At 33.0% G+C, this 15,689-nt stretch overlaps 1 protein-coding gene across 1 annotated transcript in view; it reads right to left on the bottom strand.

Moving 5' to 3' along the window:
• The window catches only part of LOC143079715 (26S proteasome non-ATPase regulatory subunit 7-like), an 86,523-nt gene extending 71,946 nt beyond the window's left edge, over positions 1 to 14,577 (bottom strand). Inside the window, exon 1 of the mRNA XM_076255247.1 lies at positions 14,294 to 14,577. Coding sequence (XP_076111362.1) covers positions 14,294 to 14,468 — 175 coding nt within the window. The 5' untranslated portion in view covers positions 14,469 to 14,577. The remainder of the gene's footprint in view (positions 1 to 14,293) is intronic.
• Positions 14,578 to 15,689: the final 1,112 nt, after the last annotated feature.

The following is a 15,689-nucleotide window of genomic DNA, read 5'->3' as shown; positions in this document are numbered from 1 at the left end:
TTTTTCTTGGTTCTTTCTACACATGAATGACCAAGAACTTTAAAAAAACGCATCGGAATATCACTCCTTATTAAATATGGCTTTTGTGCAAGTGTGTGCACTGCCACTGGCTGTTAATCATTGTTAATGCCAATAATGGCCAGGTCCAGCAAAAAATGCGAGTGACATGTAATAATTACTAATTTGACACACAACCTGTCCATGGACAGAAACAGATACCTGCGTGCACATGGACTTAACCCCCTCTTTTTTCTACATGTAGAAAAAAAAATTGAAAGGGTTCCACGGAACCCAGTGTCTCGCCTACTTTTGCTGTTAATCGCAGACTCAACAAAAATGAGGAAAAACATCAATAAAAATTTCCCTCTCGATACTATCTTTTGATTGAAAGAAGCTTCCAAGTTTGGTAAAAAATCCAGGATAGTTTATGAATCTAATAAATGTTTTATAAACTTTAACTGCAGACTGTATGTAATGTTAACTGGAAGAAAAACTAAGTCCATTTATAAGTAAAATACGGAAAAAGTGATTTTTTTTTTTACAAAATTTACTTCTGAATAATATCTTATGATCAGAAACAAGCTTTTGTCTAAGTTTGGTAGAAATCCAGGATAGTTTAAGAACATTATACAAATTTTAAAAACTTAAACCACAGAGTGAATGTTTTGTTTCTGGCAAAAAAACTAAGTCCATTTATAAGTAAAATACAGAAAAGTGGAAATTTATTTTTACAAAATTTTCTTCATGATACTGTCTTATGATCATAAACAAGCTTCTGTCCAAGTTTGGTACAAATCAAGGATAGTTTATGAAAGTTATTAAAATTTTAAAAACTTTAACCACAGAGTGAATGTAATATTTCCTCGCAGAAAAACTAAGTCCATTTATAAGTAAAATACGGAAAAAATGGAATTTTATTTTTACAAAATTTACTTTCGGATACTTTCTTATGATCATAAACAAGCTTCTGTCCAAGTTTGGTAGAAATTCAGTATAGTTAAAGAAAGTTATTAAAATTTCAAAAACTTTGACCACAGAGTGAATATTTGTGGACGCCGCAGACGACGACGGAATGTAGGATCGCTTAGTCTCGCTTTTTCGACTAAAGTCGAAGGCTCGACAAAAACGCAATTTTCTCTCTTTTATGATTGCTTCTTGCATGTGAAATTACAATCGACACAAGAGATTATACCGTTTACAATTTTAGAGTTTGTCGTAGCCAAGCAAAATAGTCAATGAAATCAATTTTGTCCAATGAAAAATAAGCATAACAAAGTACAGGAAAGATGATTATGAAACTGTCATAGGTGTATTTTCCCTCCCGGTTTATTAAACATAATTTTTAGTATTTTTCAGTATTTCATATCTATTTTTTTATATGTTAGATAATTTTAGAATTATATGTTTATTGTCAAAAGTTGGCTTTATTGAGGAATTAAGTATATTTTTCAGTTTTCTAATTAAATTACAAATTACAATTTAATTAGAAAACTGAAAATATGTCATAGGTGCATTTTCCCTCCCGGTGTATTAAACATAATTTTTAGTATTTTTCAGTATTTCATATCTATTTTTTTATATGTTATATAATTTTAGAATTATATGTTTATTGTCAAAAGTTGGCTTTATTGAGGAATTAAGTATATTTTTCAGTTTTCTAATTAAATCACATAGGCAAATTAGAAACATTTGTATATATATGTCACAAATGTCTTTGAGTATATCTCTTTTCATAGTAATTGTAAATCTTGTTAATTAGGCAGACACCTGTCATTTGATAATTAGAGTTTAATCCTTTAATTGCATCTGATCTTAATTTCACTATTCATATTTTTACATTTGACATTTTGTATACAAAATCATTATTACTTTGATTAATTTGAAATTTGTGTCTCAGCTTGAGTTCTTTTCAGTTTTGGTATAAATAGTTCGTAGAAATTTTGATACTTCACTATTAGTCACAGTAGGGAAAAAGTCACTAGTGAGTCACCAGAGAAACATCATGTAGGGACAGTAACATCATAGTCACTTAGGTGACCATCCAGTAACGACAGTAAGTGAGTTCCAGGAACAGAGTACCTAAAAGTCAAGTAGGAGAAAAGAAGTCAGCTTCACAACTGTAACCAAACAGTTCGCTCTTCAGTATCCAACCGGTGAGGCAACTCAGGATATTCATTAGCTATCACGGATGTGGTTTCAGACCCAACAACTAGAACAGACTCAAACTTAACTATACAACAACTAAGACACAGTCACCGTTACAACAGTTAGAAGCGTGAAGGAGCTGGAGTGATCCTGCAGAGTACCGTCTTATTCCAGAGATGGGTCCGATTACTTTCAATGTAATTGATTAAATTACAATTACTTTGTCATTTGTACGATTAAATTAAATTAATGATTACTTCATTTCTGAAAGTGTCTGATTAAATTAATGATTACATTGGCAAAGTAATCATGATTACATCTGATTACAATGAATTAAAAAAAACACATTTTGAATGATGAGAATGAATTAATGTTTAATATATAACGTTAGTTCTTTTTAGAAAGAATTTTGTTTTATATATTTTAAAATGATAACTTCAAACTTCATCTATTTAATAAACCACAAAAGTTCACCTCAGACATACATGAACATTGTGTCACCCATTACACTTTATCATCATTGATCTCTGAATCATTTTGACTTCAATTGAATATGGCTTTATAAAGAGTTTGCTGTTTGTCTTCTGACCTCTTCCAGACTTTATATGTATTTCAAGGTGCAGTTTTTGGAAGATAAAACATGGATCAAATAAAGTTCACAGATAAAAATTATGAAAAAATTTAATAGAATTGTTTAAACAAATTGTAAACAAATTACAAGTACTATAAGTCAATGCAATTTACATGTCCAGTCCAAGTACATACAAAAATTTGCTTATATTACACAAGATATTTGTCCAACTTTTAATTTAGTTTGTGCTAATTAGATAAATTTTCACATGTCTGATTAATCTTTTTTCATATATATTGTCCTACAGCTATACTCAATTGGAAATTGCAATAAAAACAAACCTTAATTGGTTTCCTACCTGTCAATTCAAAGTTTACAATAATCGCAATATTAACAAAAGATTATAATTCAGGGTTAAAGAAAAATATAATATTGCTTAAATATAACAGGTTATTTTTATCAAATATATATATGTACATCTTTCAATTGTGCATATATGTATAATATCTTTTACTAAGGCCTTCTTAGGCTAATGATGACTTTTTTTAATATTGTAACAGTTTATTTTTTACTGAAGTATACAAATCAATTAACATGCTTGATAAAGTAAACCAAACTATCTTAACTTGTTAAATATCTATTAAATAAGAATACAAAAAGGTTCATTTATTGACCATAAACACAGTTGAAGATTTTGTTCATTGTAATCAGAATGTAATCAAAATGTAATCAGGATTACAGGGCATTTTGAAAAGTAATTGATTAAATTAAATTACATGTAATCAGATTTTTGGCTGATTAATGATTACAATGATTACTTGAAAAATTGTAATCAATTACAGCTGATTAACGATTACAATTACAATTACCCCAAGTCTGTCTTATTCCAGTCTTGGTTATTCAACGATCAGTAACAACAGATTGCCTAGCGATCATCTGAAACATTGGAATGCCATCAACCCGACAACAAAGGAAAGACCAACAACTCATCGGATCAAGACCTTCAACCCTGGAGCCAGTTCTATCTAAGGAAAATAACTATTTGGACAATTTCTTCTTACAAGTGCATTTCGGACAATTCCAGCTAGTGATTATACAGAAGTGATTAGACAATTCTTACGAACAGTGACATTTAAATTCTTTAGTGCATTTGTTTTAATTATTTGGAATTAGCTTTGGCATATATTGTTATTTATTAAATTGTTAAACGTTTTAGAGTATTAACTTTGCCACTTGTCTGTCGTAAGTCTATTTATGGACTGACCCCCTGTCCCTTGGGTCAAGCATGCATAGTTAGTCCCCCTCCCCTAGCAAAAAAGCATGCCACACTGGCCCTCGGTGACAAAACTATTAACCAGGGTAATAGTCTTTGAAACTATTGCTGGCAAATAGTCTGTGGAATGTAATAGCACAACTATTTCATTATTTTTTATATAGAAAAAACATACTGAGGTATAATAATACATGTATATTATAAAGGTTTTTATATATGACTTCAAAATGATATATATAAAAAGCAGGCAAGTTCATAAAGACCGTTGTAAATATAGTGTTTACACCCAACATGGCGACCAAGGATAACCCATATACCATGTGACATCAGGGATCTCCATAGTCTGTTTAATGATGGCCCCCACCATCGTTCAAATATATTGTACTGTATTGCGCCATCGTCAAATGACCCAGGCCATCGTTAAATTGTCTTCCACCATCGTTCAAAACTGTTGTCGTTTTTTATAGCCTGACGCCATTTTTTTAGCAATTATGTAGGTATGTAAGTGCATAACCCTTAGGCTTTTTCCATCGTTCAAAACTGTTGTCGTTTTTTATAGCCTGACGCCATTTTTTTAGCAATTATGTAGGTATGTAAGTGCATAACCCTTAGGCTTTTTTTTATATTATAATCCAATACAGTCAGGGCCGTAACTGGGGTTTGAATTCAGGGGAGGCAGGGGTTTGGGGGCCGCCGATTGAGGCCTCCTAGATAGGGGGTTGGGGGGCATAGCCTCCCCCCGATTTTTTTTTTCTCTCAGTCAATGGCTTAAAATGACCCGTTTCACTTTGATTTCCTTACTTTAAGAAACGTCAGTTTTGCTTGAACCTGGAAGCAATTTTTTTGCACAAACAAGCTGATATTGCTGTTCGGGGTGAGCCAAGGCTCCGTCTTGAAGGTTTTTTTCTCTTAGTAAAATGGCTAAAAATAACCTGTTTTCCTTCGATTTCCTGACCGTGACTGTAAGAAACATCAGTATTGCTGGATCCTGGGAGCAATTTTTATGCAAACAATTATTATCTCTATTTAAAGATATTTTTGTTAGAAATCAAACTGGTAAGTTAAAAAAACATATAAAGCAAGATTAAAGAACGCAAGATTTTTTTTTTATCGAGGACCTTGAATTTCAATATTGTTGAAAGCTGAACAGACATGTTAATAACTACAATCAGGTACTTTCTATGCTAGTATATACTTAGTATAGAAAGTCCCTGCTACAACAAATGGGAGGCATTGACCATAATGTTCTCATCGGGAGACGTTAAAAAACGACCCAACAGCTGATTCAGCCGGTAATGAATTTCCGATATCTTAAAAGATTCACAATACAAAGGTAACTTCCTCTGCTTAATTGAGCCCCTAAATAAATGTGAATAGTTATGTTTTATTCAAAATTGTCGAAGCAAAGTTTCATATATGTTCTCGTACGAATACTGAATAACACTGAGACGGACGGCCACACGAAAAAAATAAATAAAATAAATACTGAAACGGTTCACTTTCGATAAAAAATCCGGAAAATGACAGACATATCACGTATCATGATAACAATGTTAAAACTGTAAACTAGTGTTGTTTATAATATAAATTCAAGTTCTTTGTGTATATATTGTCAATATTTCATTTTATTACTTCAAAAAAATTTTGGTGTAGAAAATTCAGGGGAGGCAGTTGCCTCCCCTGCCTCATACATGTAGGTAGTTACGGCCCTGATAGTTTTTACCCCTGAGAGATATCTGGATTAAGATTGCTAAACACTTGTACCTGAGCTTGTAGTTTTCAGCAAATGCTTATGACAATTTAGATTAAATAAATAAATTAATAATCCAGTTACAAAGAAAACAGTTTAACAAGTCGAACACGTGCTTTTATTTTGACTTATGCAATCAGCATCCCCCTTTTTTTAGAAGTACAAAATAAGACGTAAAATATTAATATTATTTCACCCCAAGTAACTCTAGTACTGCTGTAACAATAACATAGAATTATTTTAAAAGTTAAAAAGTAAAAACAAATACAAAAATATTTGCTTTGAAGAAATATCGTATTTCCGAATTCATTTCGTAGTTTACAATCAAATTGATACGTCTGTATTTTCGGTTTCCTCAAGACTCGAGAAAGATGCTTGTTGCATAGCATCAATATGCTAGATAAAGTCATTAAAAACCTTTTCATTTGTCAACGTTTGCTTTACAAATCTCTTCAACCTTTTACATTACCCATAAGAATCGTTATGTTGTTGCTGCAAATCAGCCATACCTTTGATGGGTTCTGAATTTGACAGTGTCCATGAAAAATAAGCTCCACATGATTTTTAAGGATTACCAAAAATAGCAAGAAAACTACATGGGGACCTTCATGACAGCTTTTGGTCATTCTCAACTAAGGGGGGACCATGAAGGCTTTATATTTGAATGGTTTAATACAAGCGGCAATTAATGAAAATATTGATACATGTACAAAAAAAAATGTACTTCTATAATGAAAATTCAAATAAGTATAATTTAAATAAGCAATGAATTAGCATGTTCAACAATCGACCATTCCTTACATGAAGGGATGAGATACTTTCGATCACACTACACTGTACGGCGAAGACACGGTTTGTGATGGTGAAAGTTCCTCCATCATTCAATTTTCATCCATGGAGATCCCTGTGACATGGTCGCCATGTTGGATATACACACTTATTGACACTATATATCTATAACGATCTTTATGAGCTTACCTGCCTGCTGTAAATCATTTATAATTTATAAATTCACTTATAATATAATATTTTTTAATAATTAATATTTAAAAGTCAGAAATATGTGCTAAAATTAAAATTTCAACTGTTATTCGGTCATTAGAAGTGTTATTCGATTAATGACATTTTTTTTCAGTTACTAATGTTAGTTTCCCCTAAATTAGTGTCTGTAATTATGGCTGATTTCACTTGAAACTCTAACCAGGTGCTCTGCAGGGTGCAGCTTTATACGACCGCAGAGGTCGAACCCTGAACAGTTGGGGCAAGTATGGACAAAACATTCAAGCGTGATACAGCTCTGAATTTGGATTGTGATCAAATTTTTGACATTACATGGTTTTTTTTACACAAAACAAATGTCAAGATTTTACAAATCAATTAAAGATTTTTTCTTCAAACTTATTTAAATCTAAAATTAAATAGTTGACACAGCATAGGTTTCTGACACAGAATAAATGTGGTCTAATGAACTTAAAAATTTTTTTTTTGCCTTTGAGCAATTCACTATGCTGTTGAATATTAATCCTCTCAAAAAAATGTTTGAAGAAATTTTCTTTTTATTTATGAAATCTGAAATGAGAAAAATTTAACCCCCCCCCCCCCCCATTTTTTTTTTCACATCCCTGTTTCCCTTTTTCCAAAACTGATATCAATTCAAATTTCTAATGGAGTTTGCAACAATAACTACTCTTTTAAATACATCATAAAATATTAAAATGTAAAATAAAGTGCTTGTTATCACTGAATGGTAAAGATTGGTTGGTAGTAAAAGTGAATATACATTGTTTATTGTATAAAACAATAAAAAAAACTTCATCAGCAACATTTTATATTGGCAAATTTCCAATGAAGTTATTTACATAAAGTTATTGGCAAATAAAAATAGAAAATGACATCATAGTCATGTCTGGCAAATGTCCAACATGTATACATTATCTAAAAACATTTTAGATAAGATAAGGAAAAAAAGCTTCATCAGCAACATTTTATATTGGCAAATTTCCAATGAAGTTATTTACATAAAGTTATTGGCAAATAAAAATAGAAAATGACATCATAGTCATGTCTGGCAAATTTTCAACATATATTATCAACTACTATTCACTTAAACTAAAGTTATAGTGCGAAAACCAAGAAAATGCTTATTTGGGCCCTTTTTGGCCCCTAATTCCTAAAATGTTGGGACCAAAACTCCCCAAATCAATCCCAACCTTCCTTTTGTGGTCATAAACCTTGTGTTAAAATTTCATTGATTTATATTCACTTTTACTAAAGTTAGAGTGATAAAACTAAAAGTATTCGGACGACGGCGACGACGCCAACGTGATAGCAATATACGACCAAAAAATTAAAATTTTTGCGGTCGTATAAAAATCAACTTCAGAGTTTAAAGAGTGCACATGAACGCACTGGAGTTGCTTTTTCTTTCTCAAGCCTCAAGGGTAAGGCCCTGACCAAGCATAAACAAATGAAATAATCTCATAGGTTTGACGTCATTCAAGGGTTTCTCGAGTTTAACCCTGGCTCAGTGAGTGTTGTTATCGGGGTATGAGGTGTTAACTCAAGTGGTTCAAGTAAACTCAGATTGTTTAAACCTAAGTAAGTAAAGTTAGCTCAAGAGGTTCAAGTCTTCAATCTTCAACCTTTGTCGTGATGACATGGTAATCTCTCTTGTAAATTATCCTCTGAGTCTCTTGTAAAATTATTTTCACTAATGTAGTTACTCCTTTGTACTTAGATATATCTTTAAAATATTAAAGAATCAATGTATGAAGTGAAAAAAATGGTTAATCAGGTAATCGAAATGACATGAAAAGTTAAAAAATAATAAAAAGTTAAAAAAAATGTTCAAGTGAACTCGGCCAGTGAGACCCCTGCCCTGGTTTCTCTGAGATGCACAAATCCTAGAAAAAAAAGACCAGAAAGGACATTCTTCGAATACTCAAAGGGAAACTTCAATCAGATGAGAGAAGACTCAAGGGAATTTACTAGAGACCAATACTTCAATGGCCATCAAAACAACAGGAATGTAGAAGAAAACTGGAACATGATAAAACAATTTATACTACAATGTATATAGCTAGGAACCACCAAAATTAATGTACATGTACCAACTAAAACATCAAAAGGAAAACAGTTAATACCATAAATAATAATATCAAGACCATGATAAAACGAAAGAACAGAACACACGCAAGTTATAAAAAAAAACAACAGTATAAGAATAAAACGAAAACGGCAAGAATTAAGACGCACAATTAATAAGGAAATCGAAACAGCCCATAACAACTACGTCAACAACTTGATAGGTGATATAAAACATGTCAAATACAAAACCATTTTGGAAATATATTAACAACCAGAAGGTAGACAAACAGGGAATACCACCACTGAAAACAAAATAATAAGACCACCGATACAGACCAACAGAAAGGGGAGGCATTGAACATACAGTTTACAAGCGTTTATACCGAAACGAAATATGAATCTATTCCATACCAAAAACCCTTGTAGACAAAATGAGAAACATCACAGTAACAAGCAAAGGAGTGGAGAAGATACTTAAAAGTGTTAATGCGTCAAAAGCAATGGGCCCTGAAAGAAAACATCCCAGAGTACTGAAAGAATTGGCACCTAACATATCAGAGGTAATGGCTCATTTTTTCCAACAATCCATCAACAGAAGAACCATCCCAGATAAATGGAAAAATGCTAACATACATGTACATATGTATGCCCATTATTTAAGAAGAACGACAGAACCATCCCAAGTAATTACAGACCAATATCTTTAACATGTATCACTTGTAAACTATTAGAACACGTCTGACATTTGCTCGAACCTTATGCAGCATTTTGAAGATCATAATATCCTAAATAGCCGACAATATGCATTTAGAAGAAGACACAGCTGTGAAACACAACTTAATAACGTACTGTGGATTCATTAATTTTCATTGGATACCAATTTTCGTGGATTTTGTGGTTACAGGTGAACCACGAAATTAAATGTTCCACGAATGACAAATTTACTATAGGAAGCTTTAGATAGGCTAGTATGTAAAAAATGTATGTAGACTGCATCAAAACCACGAAATTAAATATCCACGAACATGCAAGTTTTCCCTAATCCACGAAAATTGGTACTCACGAAAATAAATGAATCCACAGTAATACATTACATGACTGGGCAACTGCCATTGAAAACAGGAAACAAACAGATATATTTATTTTGGATTTTGAAAAAGCATTCATCACCGTACCGCATGAGCTATAGGGTTGGCAAAAACCCGGGTTTTATGAGTATTGCCCAGCCCAGTGGGAAATACTGGGAAAACCTGGGTTTTACTGGGTTTTACTGGGAAATACTGGGTAATATAATATACTGGACTGAATTTTAAAGAGGATTCAGTAATCAAACACAAATACAATACATTTAAGATATATATAAACCTATTTTTAATTATAAATAAGTTTACTTGTTTGAGTCTTATGATACATGCACATGATGCATGTACAAATGTATACATTTGCAGGGATCTCCATGGCCTGTTTAACCATGGCGCCCCGCCATCGTTCAAATGTCATGCGCCATCGTCAAATGACTCGCGCAATCGTTAAATTGTCTTGCGCCATCGTTAAATGTCTTCCGCCATCGTTCAAAACTTCATCGTTTTTTGTAGCCCGACGCCATTTTTTTTATCAATTATAATAAAATGCATGTAATTGCATAACCCTGAGGCTTTTTATGTTATAATCCAATACAGTTCTAACGCCTGAGGAATATACGGATTAAGATCGCTAATCACTTGTACCTGGGCTTGTACAGGTAGATCAACAAACCAGACACGAGAATACTATCTGAGGATAGACGATTCATTTGTCGAAATAATCAACTAAGTTTTAGCAAATGATTATGATAATTTAGATTAAATAAATAAATTAATAATCCAGTTACAAAGAAAACAGTTTAACAAGTCGAACACGTGCTTTGTTTTGACTTACGCAATCAGCATCCCCCTTTTTGAAGAAGTACAAAATAAGATGCAAAACAGTAAATATTATTTCATCGCAAATAACTCGAGTACTGCTGTAACGATAATTTAGAATTACTTTAAAAGTTTAAAAGTAAAAACTTTAAATATTTCCTGTAAAGAAATATCGTATCGTAATTCCGAATTCATTTGGTATATTACAATCAAATTGATACATCCGCGTTTCCGGTTTCTATTCAGACTCGAAAGATACATGTTGCACAGCATCAATTTGACAGATAAAGTCATTAAAAACCTTTTCATTTATCAAAGTTTGCTTTACAAATCTCTTTAACCTTTTACATAACCCGTACGAATCGTTTTGTTGTTGCTGCAAATCAGCCATACCGGTAATGGGTTCTGAATTTGACAGTGTCCATGAAAAATAAGCTCCACATCATATGATTTTTAATCCCCATAACAATTACCAAAAATACAAGAAATCTACATGGGGACCTTCATGACAGCTTTTGGTCATTCTCGACTAAGGGGGGACCATGAAGACTTGGCATTTGAATGGTTAAAAACGGCAATAAATGAAAATATTGATACTTCTAATTCTATAATGAAAATTCAAATAAATATAATTTAAATAAGCAATGAATTAGCATGTTCACCATTCCTTGTATGGAGGGATAAAATACTTCCGATCGCGCTACACTGTACAACGTAGACACGGTTTGTATAAAAGGTGAAAGTTCCTCCATCTTTCAATTTTCATCCATGGAGATCCCTGCATTTGAGAAAGAATTATTCTAACAACTCTGAGATTTTTTGTCTTCAACTAAATATAGCTAGTATAAAGTATTTAACAATTACATGTAAGAAAGTACAAATGTACAAAACTCATTAATAAGTAATTATTCGGATTAGAACACACATATGTTTATATAACAATAATCAGCCTTTTCATTTCTATAAGAGTTAATGACAAGACCCTCTAGGGTGTTTGTTTAGCCATCATAATTGCATATAAAGCAATTTAATTTACATTCCTCATAAACACTGCAATAAAATGTTTGAGATTATTGAAACAAAGCTTCAAAATTAACAAGGAATTGGGCAAATCTTGCATTTTGCCTACATAGAATTTAAGTGGAGAAGGAATGAACTTGAATGTTTAATCTGCTAGAAATGACTCTCAATGGTTATCTGATTTAAAATGTATATATATTTAGCTGTAATACTATGAAACTACAACAAGTCTTTATTATTTTGTGTTGAAATAAGCTTTAAAATTCATATTGCCCAGTATTGCCCAGTATTAGAGACTGGAATAGTTTGTCAGCTGAACTAATTACAGCAACATCTTTGGCGAGTTTCAAAAGGTTGTTAAAGAAGAATCTCAATTTGTGTAGTAAAAAAATATATTCACGAGGACATGGTTATGAGAAAAAGATTCATACTAGATTATGCTTAGGGCTAAGTGCTCTTAATGACCACTTGTATAAATATAATCTAACATTAAATAGGTTTTGCGATTTCTGCCCAGGTAACTGCATTGAAAACACTGAGCACTATTTAATTCATTGCGCCCATTACACGAACTATCGGATTACTCTTCTACTTGGAATTAAGAATCTGCTTTGTCCAGATATAAATATAGCAATGTTGCGGGATCTATGTCCCAACTATCTGAGCAAAATATTAATAGAAGGTAGTGATGATTTGTCTGATGATACTAATTTAGAGTTGTTTGAGTGTGTGTTTCGATTTATTAAATCTTTGAACAGATTTTCTCGATAGCTTAAAAACTTTTTTTGACCTGATTGTGCTCAAAATTGTCTTTCCATAATCACTATTTTATATTACTGAATCATACATGTTTGTTAATTTGTGTGCATGTGAGTAAGAATGAGCGAGTGATTGGATGGGTGTGTAGTATTTGTATGTCTTGTCCTGTACATATTGTCTTGTCTTGTGTTTAACATGTTTGTATTCAAAACTTTGATAATTGTGAATCTGTATATATCTATGTTGAGGAGATCCACGCGTAGCCTCTGGCTGTTGGCAATCCTCTTTAAATAAATAAATAAAGAATTAAATTAAATATTGCCCAGTATTACCTGTTTCTGGGAGTATTGCCCAGCCCGGGGTTTTCCCGCCCAGTAAAACCCGGGCGGGTAATACTTTGCCAACCCTGACGAGCTATTAAAAAGTAAACTGCACAAATATGGTGTGCTGAAAAACATCTCATATTGGATTGACGCCTTCGTATCTACAAGATCTCAGTGTGTGGTAGTGAATGGGCCAGGGGTGAAGTCCAAAACATCGACAGTCCTATCAGGGGTACCACAAGGGACAGTTCTTGGTCCCATCCTATTTCTTGTCCATATTAATGACATAGCAGAAGATGACTGTAAAGAACTTCAGAAAGATATAAATACCCTTGGTAACTGGGCGACACATTGGGGTATGAGATTCCAACCCGTTAAATGCAATATGATGACATTGAGTCCAAAGAAGAAAATAACACCATTTAAATACACGTTAAAAGATACAGAACTCCATTTTTTAACATCTACTAACTAAATACCTACATGTATAGCTAGGAGTTAACATCACAAATGACCTACATGTACATTGGGGAAAGCACATACACTATGCAACAAATCTTATAGGACATTATGTTTATTAAAAAGAAACTTATCAGCATGCCCACTTGAGGTTAAACTCCTGGTCTCCAGGGATATAAAGGAATGATACGACCTGTCCTAGAATATGCTAGCCCCGCCTGGGACCCATATCAAATCTATCTTCAAGATCAACTTGAAAATGTACAAAAGAGCGGCTAGGTTCATAACATATAATTACAACTACAAACCAGGAAGTATGACTTCAATTTTAGACCAACTAAAATTACCATCATTAAAAGACCGCGGAACACAAAACAGGCTGATCCTTTTCTGTAAAAGTATACACGGCCAAGCAAACTTACCATCTGACCAACTGAAAAAAGCATCAAGGACAACAAAGAACATGCACAGTCAACATATCCTCAGACTTCAAACAAAAGCCTACACACTGAAATACAGTTTCATACCAAATACAATTAAAGATTGGAACCTACTACAAATGTAGAGGGGGGATAGGACCTTAATCGGGACTCCGGGATCGGGTGTATTTAAGCTCAGGATTTCGGGATTGACCCTTCTGGGATCCGGGAATTCTTTTTTTCGAATTTCGGGACCTTGCGATTTCATGTTTTTAAGCCCTGGATTTCGGGATCAGGACCACTCCTAGCCTCGTACGTACCACCAGATATTTTCACCAAAATTCAGACAGAAGAACCAACTAAAACCTTTAGCATAATTGTAAGGGGCCCCACTTAAGTAACTTACTTGACGCACACGCGGTGTATTAATATCCTTGAGTGCATCACCGTAAACCTATCAAGATCAAGTTTCCTACCCGCAAGAGATAGCTCTCTTGAAGTTGTTAGGTCTCATATGTTTCTGTGCCATGTACTATGTACTTATACTTTTTATTTAATTGATTAATAAATCGAAACGCAAAATTACCTGCAAAACTATTGGAGACATCGAGGACACCTTGTCGGTTTGCTCCAAGAAGGACTCCGACAACTCTTTTCATATTTCCAACCTTTCCCATTCTATTAAAATGATCTACCACACTCAAAAGAACGAGTGGATGAACAACAACTTTAGAAATTTTAGAAGGGTCTGTTGGTGGCATGTTCACTGTAGTATTTGTCTGTAGTATTTGTAGGGAAACTATATCACTAACATCACAAATTTACTGAATCATGCTCAAATATTCAACTTCCGGTCTGGTCGGTGGCGCTGCTTATGATCTCGGCCTATACAGGACATCTCGGCACACTACAGACGCAGGACATGTACATGTCAAACGCGGCATAGTACAAAATCGGCCTATACAAAATCGGCACATTAGCTATATATACTCAGCCCATTGATGAATATGGTTATGGAAATGGTTCAAAAAAAGCAATTTAATTTTTATATAATAACAACAAAAAAACGATGAGAAAAAAATATCAATAACTCTTTTACTATAGGTGAGAAATGGAGCATGTTATTATAGTATTAATGAATGTGTGTTTTTATAATGGCCCTGTTATATGTCCAAGGTCTGTAATAATGGTCGAGGAAGTCTGTAATGGCCCGAGGCAACGCCGAGTGCTAGCCTATTACAGACATCCGAGGCCATTATTACTGACCGAGGACATATAACAAGGCCATTATAAAAACACCCATTTCTTAATACATTTATTAACCAACTGAACAAAAGTGTATGTGTTGCTGCTAACTTGATGTACTGTCTTACTCTTTTAATGACAGTTTAGTTTGAACAAAATAATTTGTACTTCACCATTATAAAGCTTTAATATACCAAATATCCATGATATTAAGTTGAAAGACTGAGATATGTGTTAAAAAACAGGATGAACAGTGATCCCTTTATATGGTTCTTTAATGTTAACAAGGATTATAGTTCAAAGTGTCTGCATTGTTTATTTTCATTGTTTTATATATGTAAACTGTATATTATGTATAATGTTTAAAGCCATTGGCCCATATGGGCGTAAAGTGCTTTTCAGTAAAGTAAAAAAAAAGTTAACGTTGGTTGCTGGTTACTAAATTAAATAAAATACAAAAAGGTATTATACTCTTTACAACTTAGTTTTATTAACTTTATTAAAAACCCTAACAGGGCTTAATACAGACAAACTGATTAATACAGGACCATTACAGAAAAACAGGGCCATTACAGAAAAAACAGGGCCATTACAGAAAAACAGGACCATTACAGAAAAAAACAGGGCCATTACAGAAAAACAGGGCCATTACAGAAAAACATATAATTTTTAATACTAGAAACAGTCACTTTTGGCAATAATGCACTTATTTGGTTAATAATAATTTATCACGGTTT

Source organism: Mytilus galloprovincialis, chromosome 6 (genome assembly GCF_965363235.1).
Source record: "Mytilus galloprovincialis chromosome 6, xbMytGall1.hap1.1, whole genome shotgun sequence".
Classification (NCBI taxonomy): Eukaryota; Metazoa; Mollusca; class Bivalvia; order Mytilida; family Mytilidae; genus Mytilus; species Mytilus galloprovincialis.
This window is presented reverse-complemented; position numbering and strand designations above follow the sequence as displayed.